The following is a 19582-nucleotide window of genomic DNA, read 5'->3' as shown; positions in this document are numbered from 1 at the left end:
AACTGGTGCAAAGACAAGGATGTGGACCCTTTTCAGTGTGGCACCCTAATGGTGCTTTCCTTTCTGCTACATCTAGCTAATCTGGGGCTCCAGATAGGAACAATAAAAGGATACCTTGCTGCGCTGTCCATTTTCAAGCGCTCCTCGGAAGAGGTTTCATATTTCAAAATACCGTTAATAATTCAATTCTTAAAGGGGCTCACTAATGTATACCCTCCAGTCCCTTTTCATGTACCAGCCTCGGACTTAAATTTAGTATTAAAATTCTTGACTTGCATACCTTTTGAGCCTCTGCACTCATGTCCATTGAGGCTTTTAACTCTAAAAACTGTCCTCCTTGTGGCCCTATCATCAGCCCGCAGGGTTAGCGAACTTCAGGCTCTCTCATGCAAACCACCATATACTATTTTTTATAAAGATAAGGTAGTCCTTAAAGTTAAACCTTCATTTTTGCCAAAAGTAGTCTCGGACTTCCATTTGTCACAAAAAATAGTACTTCCTACGTTTTATCCTCCTCCTCACCTGGGCAAAGCACAGGAGAGATTACATAGATTAGATCCCAAGAGGGCTCTTAGTTTTTACATCTCTAGGATGGCTAAATTGAGACAAGATGACCAACTGTTTGTGGGTTACACTGGTCAAAAATTAGGCTTATCTGTAACAAAACAGACCATTTCCCGCTGGATCTTATTAGCCATTGTTGAATGCTACAGATTAGCGGGAAAAGAACCACCAGATGGGCTTCATGCCCATTCTACAAGGGGAATGGCTACTTCTGCGGCTCTAAAGAGGGGAGTCCCGGCAGCAGATATTTGTGCAGCTGCAACCTGGAAAACAATACATACCTTTGTTAAACATTATTGTTTGGACACTGCCTCCTCTAATGAGGATTTATTTGCAAAGGCAGTTCTGCATTCGGTCCACAAAAACTGAAATGGTACTCCCACCTCCAAAAATTGATAATGCTATGGGAGCCTATCACAAGATGAGGAATACGTGGGAGGACACAATCCATTCTAAGAACAAGTTACTTACCAACTGTAACGTTCTTTCGACTGGATGTTCCTCCCACGTATTCCTCATCGACCCTCCCATCCAACCCCACAGTACAGTTTACGTGTTCTTACACTTTCCTCTCACGAAGAATGTATCAGTCATGGGACACGCCTGGGTGTTCCTCCTATGTATATTTCATTGAAAAAACAGAACTGAAGCAACGGGCGCGGCTCGAGCTACTTATACCATCAGTGACGTCGACAGAGTACGGAGTACGTCGAGGGACAATCGACGCCACGACCTCGAGCACAGCGCCCTCTGCCGAGAATTTTTTTTTCCGAAGCAGCGAAGCTGGAGATAACGATTTATCACAAGATGAGGAATACGTGGGAGGAACATCCAGTCGAAAGAACGTTACAGTTGGTAAGTAACGTGTTCTTCTATACTGTGCCAGAGCTCTTTGAGCTGCTGTGGATGGTAGCTGCTGTGGCTCAGGAAGACCATTTGGCAGGGGGCCTCCCTTGAGCATCTACTGCTTTAATTGATAGTACTGCCTGCAAGCTGTCCCACAGACTCTGCTTCAGCACAGGGCTTATAGGATGAGGAGGCTTCTAGCCTGGCTGAAAAAGCCCAAAGATGAGACAACTGACAGGACCGTTAAGGAGATAAAGAACACGGAAATGATGAAGGGGCGAAGTGGAGGCTGACTGGCAAGGACAACCCCAGGTCCGAGAGCACTATTGTTGGGGTAGGGTCTGTTGACCATATAACCAGCTTCAGAACATTCATTAGGTTAAAAAGGGCGACTGTTACTCCACTATCATCAGTCGGTCGGGTGTCAACAATGATGAAGAAGTGGCCGTCGCAAGGTTGTGAAGGCTGCATTGGTCCCTGCGAGTGAGCAATTAACGTTGTTGACTGCTCCATCGGCAGGAAAGTTCCTGTTGAGGGACTGCCAACGTTCAACATCATTGGATATGTTATCGTTGTCAGTGAGATTTGATTCTCCTTCATCGTCAGCCCCTGAGGTGGCTCGCCAGGTGCAGACACCATTTATTCTGAAGAGGACTCGGAGGAAGCTTTGGAGGTAGTGGATGAGGAGGTGCCCTGGGAGGAAGTCACTGCTCCTATGGAGATTCCAAACTAGCTCTGTCTGCACTTGATCGCTATGTGGCCTTCAAGGTTTGATGCCAAGGGTGGTGAGTCATCTCCATCTGAACATTCAGGGGCCACAGGAGGAGGAAGAATTCTTTTTCTGACAACCAATTTCAACATTTCCTCCAAGTCAACTCTACATGTCCCCATTATGCGGAAGGTCTGGAAGCAGAATCAGCAAGTCTTCTAGGGAAGCAGCATAGTCTAGTCACCAGTCGGCTGGACACAAAGTACAGGGTCCCTGACTCTTATCCAGTGTGCTTTCGAAATCAGCTCCTCCCAAATTCAATTGGGGCGACAGTCGTGCGGTGTAAGTGAGCAACACCTTGGGCTTTGTCCACTCTGCCCTTGAGTCGAGGTGCCACAAGATGGAAACGAGGGGAAGAAAGATCATTCAGTTGTTGTCCTTAGCTCTAAAGGCACCCTACGCAGTCGCAATCTTTGCCGGCTTGAGAGAGATTCATGGAACAAGACACGCTCACTGCCGAGCTCCTTTCCGGAAGATAAACAGTGGAAAGGAGGGCCTCATGGCCTCGGGCAATGTCATGTGGACCACTTGGGATTCTGTGAACACCAGCTTTCGAGGCATGGACATTGGGGTGGCGGTAAAGTACCAATACTGGTTGTGCTGTAAAATGGGGTGAATGCCTGAGTATAATGCCAGTGCTTGGAAATAATTTCTTACTAACCTGTAAGTGATGATTCTCAGCATTGGTGTATTTTATAGGTTGGCATACTTTAGAATATTCCTAACTTTAAAGCTGGGAAACCTCTTTATTTTGTTCACTCACACAGCCTGTACCAGTTGGCTATTGCCCCATAAAGTAATATGCATAGCCAACAGTGGGTTCGCCACAAAAGCCTGGCTGTTTATGAACTCTTAAAGGAGAAACAACCTGCTGGTGCAGGCAGACTGGGTGAAAAATATTTAAAGGTTTTCTGATATTTCCCAGCCTGAGAAGTGTGGATATTGTAAATAGTAAATTTATAAAATACACCAATACCGAGAATCTACACTTATAGATGCACAACTAATTCTTTCTAGGCATTGGCATTGTATTACCAGGCATTATCCCCATTTTACAGCCTTTGTTATTGTATGCCAGGTGCTACCATCTTTTGCAAGTATGGACTCAAGCGACGCGTCAAGCTAAACCTTGTGCACATTCGAAAGTCTTCGATACGTGTAAAATGAACTGCAATTGGTCCCAGCCCAGCTGAGGGAGACTAATTGAATACAAAGAAGGATCTGAGTCCGGATAAGGGGGATACGGGGTGAACCGTGTGTCACCCGAGAAAGAATATTGTCTGACAATTAAAATAAAGAGATCTGAGCCCAGAAGAGGGGGATCCGCAGTAACAGAAAAGGGATCTGAGGCCGGAAGAGGGGGATCTGCAGTTACAGAAAAGGGATCTGAGCCCGTCTGAGGGGGATCCAGGGTGAGACACCCAAATTAGAAAATAGTAGGAAGAAAACATTCTATTTTGTTTTTTTCATCAGGCCCTCTGAATCAAGAGACTTTGATGAGAAAAAAGACTTGGGCACAGAAGGCCCTGATGCTGGAAATAGAACGGTATCCTTGTGTCGAAGAAGCCAGAGTGTGTGCTTGGCTCGAGTTAACCGCCTTGCCCCGTGCTGAAAACATGAGGAAAGGAGGCCAATGGCCCAAACATCCTGACTTATCATTTTATGAACACTTCTTTCTTTTTCATGAACAGTACCCCACACTATTTGTAAATTAGCGGTAAGGATTGGCAATCGTTTCTTTTAGTATAGGCTCTTTTATTTTGACAAGACTCCAGTAGGACTGCATTATTATTATTTGATGGTCGTAGCCTGCTTTTTTCACCCCCTTGTGAAAGTTCAATAAACCCCCTTGAACTGTGGTCACTTCTGTCTGTTTTACCATGCCTTCCTTACAATATGCAGATACTGCCATCAAAACCCCAGCTACTCATACCATTGGCAGGTATTGCCATAATATCATCAGTAAGTAAAAGCATCAAAGGAGCAACTACTCACACTACTTACAGGTATTGTAACCTCAGGTACTCACAGCATTGGCTAACATTGCCATCAAAAAGCCAAGGTGCACAAAACATGGATATATGTTGCATTAAATAGTCAGTATGTAAAGTTAGCCACAGTTTGTGCATGCACCATATAACCCAATGGGATAAAGGCTAGTTTGGCATGTTTCTGGGTCCTTACCAATTTCATCGAAGTACTCATGCAAGCCATCTGGGCATTTTTAGTCTTCTTCTATCAAACAGCCGAGGCTTCATGCACGGGGAGTGCCACCTGCATTTCACTCTCTCATCGGTACTATGAGGTGTGACATAGTCCAGGAGAAATGTATGCAAAAGGAAATATCAGTGTTCAAATTAATAAATGTGGTTGAACCAGCTCTCCTCCCCATGTTCGAACTCATGGAGCAAGGCGGTCCTTGTAGGCAGGATGACACACTCTGGCTCGATTTCCAACACAATAAACCATTAAAAAAACGTGGATCGAGACCCGTCTGCCCTTCCACCTTAAAGTCTCTTTTCCTGACTTCCAAAATAATGTTTCAACCAAAAAGTTCACAAAGGTCCCCATCTGTCGGGCTCAGACCATTCACCATACAGTTCATGTAGATTCCCATCTGTCGGTCTCAGACCTCTCATGACAAAGTTCAATACATGCTTGCAAGGCAGCTCCCTTCCCCAAGCTTATTATATTATACTTCGGTCTACCTCGGCTCAGACCACCTTCGGATGTCAAATACTTTGGAATGTGCGTGGCTTTGTTTACAGACCACCACAGGACCACTTTGACTCAAAGTTTACAGCTTAATTTTCACTCTCCCCTTCTCTAGGAATTAAACTTCTTTATTTCACTGTTGCTGTTCATTTGCTTTATCGCTTCAAACAATGTACCTTTCACAGAGACTTTTGAGTTTGCTGCTTCTTTTCGCTGGACCACTCAGTGACTTAGTGTCGCTGATTTCACAGTTGTCTTTCACTTCAAAGTTCATTCGCAGGTCTACCTTTCCTCATATATCATCCACACGCGTGCAGCCTTAACTTGCGATATAATGTTGCCACTTCAAACTTTAACACACACTGGTCTCTCAGGTCGCTTGCCAACTCAGTGGCTGTGTGCGTCTCTTTCTTGGTTTTGCGATATCCAATTCACGAGTCATGGTTAGTACCACAGACAGGCTTGGCCTCGGCTCCCCAACTCTGCTGTTCACCCGGGTGGGTCACTGGCATCCTTGAAACACAATGCAGTCTTCACTTGTGGGTATCAGGCCTTCTCCACGTGTTTTCTGTGGCCTGTTGGAAGGCAAAGACCTCCGGTAGGGAACTCTTGGGGTTTCCGACCCGTTGCTCTCGCGCCTTGGTCCGTCGCTGTGCTCCAGTAGGTTTGGCTTCATCCTGGAAGTTGTGCTCATACTCGTGTTCCGCCTTGCTCAGAGTGTCTCTTTGGATTCTGCCTTTTATGCGTGTGGAGAGCTAATTGGCATTAGGTGTATGCACTTAAGTCAAGTGCCTGACTTTGCCTGACCCGATTAGCGGGATATGTCCAGTACGATGTGCAAAGGTTAATGTGGTTACTCTGTCACCTACTTCCTCAGCCCAGTGTTTGTGTAAAAAGGGGGGTGTGGGGTTGGGACCTCGGTAAATCCTAAAAAATAGAATGGGTTGTATAAACAAAATAGGGGGGAATGCCGCGTCTCACCATCGGCTGCCTCACCCCCACTCCCTGAAGACCCCAGGGGATCTTCCCACATTGGTCTATCCAAAGCGATGGCCGTGTCCTGTCCACCTGGATGATAAGTCCCTGAGGACTAGCGGGTTCGACACCCTTTGGTTTCTCACACTGATCAGAGCTTATTCTCCTGAACAGGCTCTGGAACATCTTTACAGCGCTTGCCACTCTCTTCACAAACTGGGCTTCTTCCTCAACTTCAAGTAGTCCCAGGTGACACCTTCCCAAAAGCTGCAATTCATTGGAGTGGTCCTGGACTCTTCCTTGGGGAAGGCTTTGCCACCCGAGTTAAGGACCCAACATATCTTGCAGATGGTGGAAAGATTTCAAAATACCCAACATCTACCGGTTTACAATTTTCTGAGGTTGCATGGTCTCGCGACATCCTGTATTCCTTTGGTACCAGCAGTCCGCCTAAAGATGAAGTCCCTCCAGTGGGGTCTCAGATCCCAATGATCCCAATTCTCAGGTATGATGGTGAACCTTCTTCCCGTCCCGAGCAAGGTCACACAGGATCTCCTGTGGGGGCAATGCAAGGAGAATGTGATTATAAGGGACATTTTTTGGCAACGCTGGCCAGTGATAGCAGTAGTCATGAATTCTTCCCTCACAGGATGGGGAGCTCACATGAGCGATCTTATAATCAGCGGACTTTGGTCCCTATCAGAATGCAAACTACACATTAACCTTTTAGATCTGAGGGCAATCAGACTGACGCTGGTGGCTTTTTGTCATTAATACAGGGGAAGAACATCTTGATATTGACGGGCAACGCAGTGGCCATGCATTGCCTCAACAAAAGATGCTGTTTTGGGTGACTTCTTCCTACGTGCAGGGAGGAAATGCAGCTCTGGTTTTGAGCACTACAAAACAAAATGTCTATGAAGAGAAGAGAACACAATGGTGGACATTCCGAGCAGGCAGAGCACGTTCTCCCACGAGTGGGAGTTAGCTCAGGAAGTCCTTATAGAGATCTTTGCCCTTATCAGAACCCCTCAAGTAGATCTGTTTGCGTTGAGTGTCAACAGGAAATACGACCCGGTCTGCTCCAGGGTATTGCCTCAGAGAGGAGCTCTGGAGGATACGTTTGTAGTGGACTGGGAATTTCCAATCCTGTACGCGTTCCTGCTAGTCCCTGTCATTCTTTATGTAATCAGGAGGTTGAGGAAGTTCGGGAAGTCCATGATCCCGATTGCTCCAGATTGGGACAGGAGGACATGGTACCCAGACCTTCTCGAAATGTCCTTCAAATGGATTGTATCCTCCTACTTGTTCCTCATCTTTAGATATCTTCCTTTCGATCTTCAGCTGCTTCAGAATTTCCTTTTTGGCAGAGGGTGCTGTGCGTCGATGCGGTTGACTCGATGTCCTTCGAGGGACCCCGTCTCGAGGTTGATGTCATCATTGGTGTATATATAGCATGTGCAGAGCCCGTTAGCTTCAGTTTCGTTTTTCTGCCATAGCTAATACTTTGAGCATTACCACGTGCTTCAGTTTCACTGAAACTGGGACATATTAGGGAGATGGCCTGGTCATTGACCCCATCAACCCCGAAGACCGGGTTCATGAAATGTCATGACTGCTGCGCTAAGGTGTCTCTCACTGATCCTCATCGAGTGCCTCTGTGGTGCCTTGGTGTGGAGCATAGGATGGCAGACTTTGGGTTTTGCCTGTCTATGACAGGTAAGTCTTTGAAAGAGCGTAAGGGGAAGCACGAGCAGGCAGAGCACGATCTCCCACAAGTGGGAGTTAGGTCAGGAAGTCCTCATAGAGATCTTTGCCCTTTGCAGAACCCTTCAAGTAGATCTGTTTGCGTTGAGTGTCAACAGGAAATACAACCCGTTCTGCTCCAGGGTATTGCCTCAGAAAGGAGCTCTGGAGGATACGTTTGTAGTGGACTGGGAATTTCCAATTCTGTACGCGTCCCACTAGTCCCCGTCATTCTTCATGTAATCAGGAGGTTGAGGAAATTCAGGAAGTCCATGATCCCGATTGCTCCAGTTTGGGCCAGGAGGACATGGTACTCAGACCTTCTCATAGGCACGCGTAGGCCCCCTACAAAACCCCCCTAACTACGCCATCGAAAAAAAACCTCATCTGACTAGTCAAGAGGCAACTTTCCTCGAAAGGAGAGACCCAAAAAGCACTCACGATCCAGGAGTGGTTCGCACACCTCTTCGGCTTCATCCAGAAAGAGGCACCAAAGGTCTCCTTCCACTTGCTCTGATTCCTCACCTGAGAGAATAATAGCCTTCCCAAACAAGTCGGCGACTCCTGCCGAATGGGAGGTGTTCAGACAAGAAATGCTGAAAATCTTCGAGAAGGCAGCCCCGCTCCTGTTATGCCATTAAAAGCCGACAAGGAAAGGGCAAAGGCAAAATCCCTCAAGCCGGGGACACACGCCTGAAACCCCTCGAGTACCATTTAGGTCTCAACTTGACAATAAATCGTAGAATGCTCTGTCCAGTCGAGGGCTGAGCTGAAGCCAAAATTGTTGAAGCCATCAACATCATTAGCATCGAGACCATCAACACCATCAAAGCCATCAACGCCATTGGTGTCAAAGCCTTCGATGCCTTTACCTACTAAACCTTCGATTGTTTTGAAGGAAGTCAAAATACCTATAAGCCACTACATAGGAAGGATTTTTTCAAATCGTTGTCCTCCATTGATGAAGAACATGAACCATCAGACCAAGATACTCCTCTATTTGGTTTGGAATGTGGTATATCTAATGTCACTGAGGTTTTTATTTCAGAAGAGTCCAGAATAAAGGACCTCCCTGAAAACCTTCAGTCGGCAGGGGGCATAGACACATCGCCAGAGCTTGAATTTGGCAACCAGACCTGACAGAGCATGCAGATGCTTCATACAAGCAGCTTATGTCTAGGGTGATAAACATTTTAGGATGGAACATGCCTGCACCTCCATTTGAACTGGATGACCTTACAGATGTATTTGATGAGGGACCTCAGAAGGACCCTGTACTTCCATTGCCTATCGTCCTACAAAAAAGGGTAAAGATGAATTGGGAGGCACCAGAAACAAGTCCAGCAGTAAATAAAAACTTCACCAAAAAGTACAGGCCTTCAAGTAGTGATCCAGACTACATATCAAAGCATCTAACACCAGAGAGCCTGAGTTTCAGGCAGCGACATCAACATCAAAACAAGCTGCATATCCACCCTTACTGCCAGACAGGGATGATAAGCGTTTCGATGCTTGGGCGAAGAAAGTGTTTTCTGCCGGGAGCATGGTTCTAAAATCAGCAAATGCCACTTGCGCTTTAGCAAAGTTTTCATTCACCCTGTGGGACTGTATATCCATGGCAGCTGAGCACATTCCCGAAGGGAAAAAATGAGGCGGCTTCCTGAACATTGTAAGAGACAGAAAGGAGGCTATGTGTGAGTCTCTTCAGTCAGGACTGGACTCTGCAGATAGCATCAGCAGAGCCATGGCAACGAGCACAGTGATAAACAGGTTTGCATGGTTGAGGAAGTCTGGATTTGCACTGGACGTGCAGTCTAGGCTTCTCAATATGCCCTGTGACCGCACTCAGCTGTTTGGCAGCAAGGCTGACGAGAGCCTGGAGAAGCTGCAGACCTCGAAGGCTGTGCGCTACTATCAGACAGCCCCAATCGTCACACCCCAGTGGACCAACTTGGAGGGGTAGGTCCTTTTGTTTCTACTCCTCTTTTGGAAGAACAAGGGGACTGACCGGTCAAAAGGGCCAAACAAAATTCCCTTGTGGTGGACGAGGGAGTGGTGCCAAGTGTGCCCAAGCAACGGCTGCTTTACCCGCTGCTTCAGCCACCTCATAATCTCTCTGAGGCATTAGCCCACAAAACCCTGTTGGGAGGCAGACTCTCAAAGCATCTGCAAGAATGGCAGGGTATCACTTCAGATGCATGGGCGTGGGAAACAGTAGTCCAGGGTTACTGCCTCCATTTTTTAAGAAGGCCTCGGGATCATCCACCGGGGAGCCACTCGTTCAAAGTTCTGGATCCATTCTTCATGCAGGAGATTTTGAGCCTGCTAGAGAAAGGTGCTATAGAACCAGTACCTGTGACGGAGAGGAAAAAAGTGTGGTACTCTCCTTATTTCACAATCCCCAAGAAGTACGGAGGTTTGAACAGGTTAATCAGGAAGGACAAGTTCAAGATGGTCACCCTTTCTAAAGACCCTTCAGGTCACCATGGCGTCATTGGACCTTCAAGATGCTAACTTAAATGTGCCTATCCATCACAAGCACAGAAAGTTCCTTGAGGTTAGAGTTTTGAGTTCTGCCATTCGGGCTGACCTCCACCCCCAGGATTTTCACTAAGTTGATGGCGGTGGTGGCAGTGAGCCTCAGGAGAGGGTGGATTCACATCTATCTCTACATTGACAATTGGATGATCAGGGCCTGTTCTCCTGAACAAGCCCTAGAGCATCTCTGCATAACTTGCCACTTTCTCTGCAGACTGGGCTCCACCCTCAATTACAGTCCCACATGATACTATCTGAAAGACTCCAGTTTATCGGCACAGTCCTAGATGCATCCTTGGGGGAAAAGCCTTGCAACCCGAGGTGAGTGAGGGCTCAACACATTCTGCAGATTGTCACCAAATTCCAGAGTGCCCAGCGTCTTCTGGCCTTCGACTTTCTGAGGTTGCTCTGCCTCATGGCATCCTGAATTTACCTGGTGCCAGAAGCTCACCTGAGAATGAGATGCCTCCAATGGGCTCTCAGAACACAGTGGTCTCAATTCTCAGGCAAGATGTCAGATCTACTTCAGGTTCCAAGCAGGGTTGCACAGGATCTCCTGTGGTGGGCCTGCGAGGACAATATTCTGAAGGGAGAGCCTTTTTGGCAACCATGGCCAGAGATAACATTAGTTACAGACACCTAACCCACGGAGTGGGGAGCTCATGCCAATGATCTGACAATCAACGGTCGTTGATCTTCATCGGAGTCCAAACTACACATCAACCTTTTGGAGCTTAGGGCGATCAGACGAGCGCTGAAGGCCTTTCTGACCTCTGTATGGAGAAAGATTGTCCTGATAATGATAGGCAACACAGTGGCCATGTACTACCTCAACAAAAGATGAGATGTAGGGTCACTACCACTTTGCAGAGAGGCAATGCAGCTCTGGTTCTGGGCAATTCAAGAAGAAATCTCCCTAGCAGCAGTTCATCTAGCCCGAGAGAAGAACAAAGCAGCGGACACTTTGAGCAGGCAGGTCACAGTCTCCCACGAGTGGGAACTAGTTCAGGGAGTTCTTCAAGAGATCTTCGCCCTTTGGGGAACCCTTCAAGTGGATTGGTTTGTGACCACTGTCAACCGGAAGTGCAAACATTTCTGCTCTAGGGAATATCCACCAAGATGAGCTCTACGGGACATGTTTGCAGTGGATTGAGATTTTCATCTCCTATGCACATTTCCTCCAGTCCCTGTCATTCCTCATGTGATCAGGAGGTTGAGAAAGTTCACGAAATCCACTAATTGCTCCGGATTGGGCAGAGAGGACGTGGTACCCGGACCTTCTGGAAATTTCCAGCTGCGCTCTAATACGTCTTCCACAAAGAGAAGAGGACCTTCTTTCGTGAGAGGAGGGTCAGGTTCTCCATCCAGAGGTCAAGACAATCAACCTTCACACATGGTTTCTGAGAGGTTGAGATTGGGACTTCTCAGATGATGTAATGGAGATTTTGCTTTCGGCCAGAAGGCAAGCAATAAAATCCTTGTGCCGCTGCCATTGGCAGACATTCTGCAACTGGTGCATGGAAAAGAATGTGCACCCTTTTCAGTGCAATACACCTATGGTGTTGTCCTTTTTGTTACATTTGGCAAATCTGGGGCTCCAGATTGGAACCATCAAAGCATACTTGGCAGCGGTCCTTCAAGCGTACATAAGAAGAGGTGTCATATTTCAAGATGCCGTTGGTCATACAATTTCTAAAAAGGCTCACTAACATGTTCCCTCCTTCTCCATTTCAAGTTCTTATTTGGGATCTGAACCTTGTACTAACGTTTATTATGTGCGCTCCTTTTGAGTTGACTTTTGAAACCATCTTATTAGTCGCATTACCATCAGCCCGCAGTGTGATCGAGTTGCAGGCCTTATCTAGTAAAACACTGTTTACAACCTTCTATAAGGATAAGGTGGTTCATAAAGTCAAGCCAACTTTTCTTCCGAAAATTGTATTGGATTTCCACATATTTCAGAAAATTGTATTACCATCATTTTATCTGCCTCTACATCCTGGAAAGGATGAGGAAAGGCTACATAGGATAGATCCAAGAAGAGCACCTAGCTTTTAAATTTCAAGGATGGCTAAAATACATTAAGATGACCAACCTTTTGTGGGTTACACTGGTCACAAGTTGGGACTAGCAGTCACAAAATAAACATTATCCAGATGGATAATATTGAGCATTAATAAATGCTACAGATTGGCTGGGAAAGATCCCCCAGAAGGCCTGAGGACCCATTCCACAAGGGCTATGGCAACGTCTTCTGCTTTGCAAAGAGGGGTGCCGATGAATGATAGTTGTGTGGCAGCCACCTGGTCTACAATTCACACTTTCACAAAATATTACTGCCTGGATTCTTCTTAAGGCCGGGAAGTAGGATTTGAAAAGGCAGTCTTACATTTTGTCCATGACAGATCTTAAGGACAAATCTGAAAATTCTTACTTCCTCCTCCAAAACTCATACTGCTTTGGGAGTCTATCGAAAGATGAGGAATGCGTGGGAGGACACAATCCATTCGAAGAACAAGTTACTTACCCCTGGTAACATTCTTCCGATTGGATGTTCCTCCCAAATATTCCTCATCGCCCCTCCCAACCTAACGCGCAGTAGAATTTCCATGCATTACACCTTATGCTCTTTCAAGGTCTGATACTGCCTTGGATGCTCTGATGCTGGTAATTCTGTAAGAAGAAGGTGTAAAAACAGAATTGAAGCTAACGGGCACTGCGTGTGCTATACATACCAATGATGATGTCGACCTCAATGCGGAGGCCCTCGAGGGACATTGAGTCGACCGCATCGACGCACAGTGCCCTCTGCTGAACTATTTTTTCCGATGCAGTTTAAGCTGGAAAGGAAGATATCTAAAGATGAGGAATACCTGGGAAGAACATCCAATCAAAAGAACGTTACCAGGGGTAAGTAACTTGTTCATCTGCCCTCCTTTCCGACTTCTCCAAAGAACAGACCTGTTCTCGCAACAGGGAGGCCGGCTTCTACACCAAGAAATCAGAACTTTGAACCTTCCTGCTTGTCTTCTGAGAGGTTAAGATACAAAGATTTGGACCACCCGGAAGACGCTATGGAGGTGTTGCTTTCGGTCAAATGGCCAGCAACAAAAGCACTATACAGATGCCATAGTAATACGTCTTGTAGCCGGCGTAGTGCTAAAGATATGATCCTTTTTCTTTTGATACTCCTACAGTGCTTACTTTTCTGTTACACCTGGCCCATCAGGTGCTGCAGGTTGCTACTGCCAAGGACTACTTAGCAGCGTTATCCATCTTCATACACACACAATTTTAAACTACTCATTGTCATGAAGTTTCTCATAGGGCTGACAAATATTTTTCCTTCAGTGCCTTTTATAGTCCTGGCTTAGGATCTGAACTTGGTTTTGACATTTTTAATGGGAGCTCCATTTGATCCTTTACATTCCTGTACTTTCAGACTATTGACATTCAAAACACTTTTCGTGGTGCCCATCACTTCTGCTTCCAGAGTAAGTGAACTACAGACATTCTACCCTCCTTCTCATTCTTCCAAAGAGGAAGAGAGATTACAAAGACTGGATCCTAAAAGGGCTTTAAGCTTTTATATTGCCAGGGTGGCAAATGTCACACAAGACGATCAACTCTTTGTAGGTTATATGATATGACATAATATTATATGGCATTTATAATGCACCTGTACACAATTACCAAACCGGACACAGATTGGGTCAAACTGTAACTAAACAGGCCTTGTCATGCTGGATCATTCTGTGCATTTCAGAAGGTTATCTCTGGCTGGGAAAGATGTCCCTGAAAATGTAAGGGGACATTCTACCAGAGGTGTGGAAACCACTTCAGCTCTAGAGGTGTACCAGTGAAGGACATCTGAAATGCCACAACCTGGTCTTGTATGCACACCTTCTCTAAACATTATTGTTTGGATACTAAGAGGAATCAGAAATGAGAGATGGATCCAAAATTGTAGTTTTCTCAAAGTTTGCCATGTTTATTAAAAAAGAAGAGGGGTGAGATAAACGCCTATCTGTCCCCATCCTAACAAGGATGTTCCTACATAGCAAACAAAAAATTAAGAAAGATGACCTTCTGTCCAAATGTATCTGACCCTTACACTAACATATATAACCAAAGTGTTCAGCAAAACTTTGCAAAAGTTGAAAATTCGGATTCAACAATGTTCTATACAGTTCAAAGAAAAATGTATTTTCCACCCACCACGCCATTCAACTTGGTAAAGTAAATGTCTATTTCACAAAAAACACTTGTTCAAAACCAAAGTAACTGTTTCTTCCACAATTACAATTATTCTTACAGTGAAATACTTTTGTCAGGACAGCACAGCAAATGTGTTTTGTTATACAACAGTTTGTCAAGATGATAAAGTTACTATCTCTTTCCACACCACTGTTTTACCACACCCACATTGCTTCAAAGCAACAGCTTCTTTCCTGGTTTACTTGCCTGCCCACACCAACTACAACACGTCCCTTTCCTAGTTTACTCGCCTGCCAGGAAGAAAAACTCCTACACCTATAAATGTCTCTTCTGTTAGTGGCAATATTTGTTTCAAGGTTCTCCACACCAATATCCCATGTGAGGAGGGTTTCACAATGCTTGCCTGTTTTTATAGTCTCTTGACTGTTGGCAATGTGGGTTACAGATCTCCCAAACTGGTACCTCATGAAAGAAGAATTGCGCCTGTGTTGCCCTCTTATCTCTTTTTTATAGTTTCTTGGCTCTTGGCAATGTAGGTTACAGGTTTCCCCAAGCTGATATCTCTTGAAAGCAGAAGTGCACCATTGTTGCCCTTTTAGTCTACTTGTTCGGTATTCAAAATTGTCTTTTATTGTTAATTGTTCTATTCGGAGCACCCCAGGGTTAGCTTTTCTTTAGGCCAACTCACCAGCTTCCTTCTGCGTCTCTGTGTCACTCCTTGATGCTATGGCAGACCCTCTGCGGCTCGGCAATACCGTTAACAGCTCTCTTGTGATTGCGCTGCCTGTACTGCCTTCCCTGGAGCTCCCCAGACTCTGTTGGGTCTCTACGCCCTCCAGCACACTTGAGCGTCTCATGTCGGGTCGGGAGCAAGTCTCCCGAACAGCTGGGCTTCTCTCCCTGTTGCTGTCCACGACTGTGCGTACTCTGCAAAACCACACGCCTTCTCTTCCGCGTCAGCTTCTGCTGGCGCTCGCACTCCTGCTTCAGCTCCAACCTCTTCAGCCTCTTTCCTGACTGCTTCTGCCACTACTTCTCACACCTGTGGATGATTCCCACATTTAAATGTCCCACTTAGGTGATTTGAATTGCAACAACTAGAATGCACTGTTTTCTTAGTAGCACCATTGATCATCATCAACTCTTTCTTCCTCTTCCTCATCCTAGTACTATAGGCTGTGCTCCCACCATCCTGTTCACGTGCCTGATCTCGGGCGTTCTAAAGATAACCATCACTTCACATCACTACTCTTACTCTCTACTATACACCATCACTCAACTAGAACACAGCTATACCCCTGATTAATTCGGCCTAGCTGTCCACATACAAACACAACCTCATCAACACCTCATCACCCTAATAAAAACGCAGCTAGCCGAGCACATTCCGGCATAGTTGCTCACATATGCGTCCTTCAGGCCTAACGCAGCCAGAGCCCAGTCTGGATGTCTACCGACCAGACTGCACACATCCAACTGACATTTCCAGCACCACACCTAAGCGCTACGACGTAGCTACCACCGGGCAATTACACCGGCTGCACACATATCTGGTGCACCCACGCACCCTACGACACTATCTCTCTCTACTGGCCAGAACTTCAGTTCTCGAGGGCCTTTAACCTACCAGCGCTTTGAGGTCATACCAATGATATATAGAGCACTATATAAATGGCAAGTAACATAACATAACATTATGGATCTTGAAGTCCATAGTGGTTTTACGTTTTGCATTTTTTTTTTGTTTTGATTGATAGTTGAACTGAAAATAATCAGAACTAGGAGGTGTTATGTGAATAGCAGTTACATTGCTTGGCTCTACTTTACAATATGCCATCAAGGTTTCAGGGAGAATGAAGGAATTATGAGTTAAAGGAGTTACCACTTCCTCCTGATATGAATCTCCTCCCATTTGATCCTCGCTCATAATACTGCCTCTAGGTTCATGATCAGGTAGCTGCTGCCTTCCCCAGGCCACATGAGAGGAGGCCCATACCGGGGTTTTAGTGATGATTTCATCAGATTTATCACAATACCATGTTGGGTCAGTATGCTAGGTGTGGGAAAGCGATTTTACACAACATAAACCAGTAACAAAATCCACTAGTCCCACCTCCATTTACAAACCACTATGGGTGTCTATTAGAAGAACAAATGACTTACCCCAGGTAATGTTCTTTCTACTGGATGATCGTCCCACGGATTCCTCATCGCCCTCCCAGCATACTCCTCAGAGTGTGGGTGATTTTTGTTAATTTATACTTCCTTCTCTTTCAACACCCATGTGGGTTTTGCAACTTCAAGTCGGCTTTGCAAGAGAGAAAAAATCCAAGAACTGAGACAATGGGCGCAGTGTGTGCTATTCATACCACACGTCGACGTCACATCTGAGAGTGGGAATGGAAGCCGGCAAAGGACATCGACTCGATGAACCACTGCGCCATCTGCTGTCAAAAAGTTTCCAAAGCTGCAAGCAGGATATCGGTATATATCAAAGATGAGGAATCCTTGGGAGGAACATCCAGTAGAAAGAACATTACCAAGGGTGTGTTCTTTTAGAGGAACAAAAGAGCATGGTGAACCTTTTCAAACCAAGCTCATATGGCTGGTCCCTTTTCAAAGTGGAGTGTCCATACTTACCAATGTACAAACTTGTATGTTTTATATGTATCAATTAACGCTGGGTTCTGTCTTGGTGGATGACATTCATTGCCTACGCTGCAAGATTCTACAGTATTTGACAGTTGCTCATAGCTAAACCTTCACCTATGGGCAGTGTGATTTACATCTTTCCCCACACTGTGCAAAGAGTGGAATTGTGAAGTTAATTTTCTTTTTTTGCATATCCACAGTATGGAAATAATTGTGTAATAAGTGGCCTGTCTGAGATGCAGGGGGTTGTATTGCGGCAAAGGACACATCATGTCTCACTGAAGATTACAAATGTCTATGACAACAAGTTCCTGTTCGTAATCTGGTTAGTGTATTTTGTGCAGTCTGGATTGTGATCTTCCATTACCCCTTTGACTTTGGTAGTTCTCCATCTGTCCCATCTGTCCTGGTGTATTCGTGATATAGCTCCTCCTGGAGCCATGCCTGTCGCCTAGTTGCTTGTTCCTCTTGCTTCCAAATTGCCTGCCCTCCACCACCCTAATTGTTAGCTTCCCTCTACCATGTATTTCTGTTTCTCGCACTGTGTACTTCCCCCTACGACTTGTAAAGCACTCTGTTGCTACCCAACGCTAGGTCCATGCTAAATAAATACTCTAATAATAATATAATATTAATAGTAATAATAATAAACAAGATAAGGCGCCATAAACGAGATTGAGTGAAGGAATTAACAGTATGGTCCCTGCTGTGTTTTTTTTAAAAAACAAAACACCAGCAAACATTTTATTTTGCTATGATGCAAATAAACAGAAATTCTACCTAAATATCTGATCAAATGTGTTCTATATTTGGAGTTCAGAGCAGAGTAGTCTCTGGGCACAAGTGTTAGTTTCGGATCTTCTTGGTTGCATTTTCCTATTCATGTTTAAAATTGGGATTTGTCTCACTATAAAAAAGACATTTTACAAATGTTTGATGTGGTCGGGTCTCAATCTCGGTTTGATCTTTCAAATATGGGTCCTCATTTGAATCCAGATACTTAGTCACTTAACCATTGTCACATTCCGCCAACAACACTGACGAAAGCCTCCATGAGAGCGTGTTGGTGGGTAAATTGGAATGCTTTCTGAGATGTCATGGAGTTGCTTCAGAGCTTCCCAGGTAGGATAGTTGGAAATGTGGGCTAAGATTCTTTGTATTGTTAAGATGTCAATGTCTATCAGTCAGATGAATAAGTGCATTGTCACACAGAGACTGAAAGATGCTCCAAGTGCTTCAGAGAATAAAATGTTGTAAATGACAGAATAAAATCAAAACTTTGGAAGCAATCATCTTAACATTGCATTAAGCAGTTTGTTGGATGTCATATTTGGCCTCGTTATCACTGTATGAACATGTTGTATGCACACAAGCTTCCCATTTTCAGGAGGAGCAGCTCCCTAATTGAAAGTATTTTTTTTCAGAATGGACCAATGGTGTTTGGACTTGCACCTCAAGAAGCCAGTGATAGACTAATCATGTTTCAGGTAGGCTTGAGGCAAGCTTCTAGATTTCTATTTACTAATATCTACAGTTGCATATGCTTTGTGTGAACTTGCTGCTCACAGAAGGGTCCTGATACATCATTTATGCAAAAAAGCATATTGGATATTCCTCTGGTTTTTGGGGCAATAGTCCTTTAACAAAACACACTAAAAATGTTTGTGTAGTTTTGGTGGTTGGTGGTTGGGGAAGGGCACTATTCAATTATGTAGTAGAATAATGCAAAATCATCTTCTGTTATGTTTCTATCCACGATAGCAGTTTTTGTCGAGTGTTGTGACATAATATGCATACCCAAACATCAAATGTTTTCTTTACAATTTCATCAACAATCTATTTACTACAGAAGTGATGTAGAAACATTTGAAAGGTTTTTTGGCAACACACTTGGACAGTACATGATTTACAAGAATGGATCAGTGAGTTTTATTTAAATCTGTTTTAATGACAAACAGTAATTAAATTCAACAAATATAATAGTCATGTTTTAGTAAGGCTGGTGATAAAGAAACCTGTATTTCTTTAGTAGAGTTTACAAACCTCCTGTGTCACTGTCCCTTCCCTAATAGACAAGAAATGGTGTAAAGAACCAATTAGAAGCACTACAAAAACATTGTGAAATGGTTAATGTAATAAAATGTCCAATTATTAAAGTCTTGTGGGCAATTAAAGAATAGATAGTTTCACCTATTTAAAGGTAATTCTTTCCCCTTAAAGTATTGCTAATTCTTTCTAACACCATATTAAGTCATTGGGAATTTCCGGCCTCCTCCAGAAGGATATCTATTCCTAAAGTCTCTTTAATTATTTGTAGTACTGCACGTGTCAATGACATTGCTAAGATTGGCTGACATGCACCGCACTGTTGCCCTGATACCCCTGTGTCTCAGCGAGTGACCTCAGGGTTAATTTATATTTTTCCCCTCGACAGGAGGCCTAACGAGAAATTAATTGTGCCTATCCACACCCTGTGTGGTGTGGCGCACTAGTAAAACTGAACTGCCCATGTGCAGGGTTCTGGTGGGGCAGACTGCATGGTGACCTATGATTTGTTGA

General features: G+C 44.8%; 1 protein-coding gene across 1 annotated transcript in view; it reads left to right on the top strand.

The window, feature by feature from the left end:
- DNAH5 (dynein axonemal heavy chain 5) overlaps positions 1-19582 on the top strand; it is a 4235244-nt gene that overhangs the window by 1491782 nt on the left and 2723880 nt on the right. The window contains exon 26 of the mRNA XM_069613779.1: positions 18448-18510. Coding sequence (XP_069469880.1) covers positions 18448-18510 — 63 coding nt within the window. The remainder of the gene's footprint in view (positions 1-18447; positions 18511-19582) is intronic.

Source organism: Ambystoma mexicanum, chromosome 5p, assembly GCF_040938575.1.
Source record: "Ambystoma mexicanum isolate Mex_15411 chromosome 5p, UKY_AmexF1_1, whole genome shotgun sequence".
Lineage (NCBI taxonomy): Eukaryota > Metazoa > Chordata > Amphibia > Caudata > Ambystomatidae > Ambystoma > Ambystoma mexicanum.
This window is presented reverse-complemented; position numbering and strand designations above follow the sequence as displayed.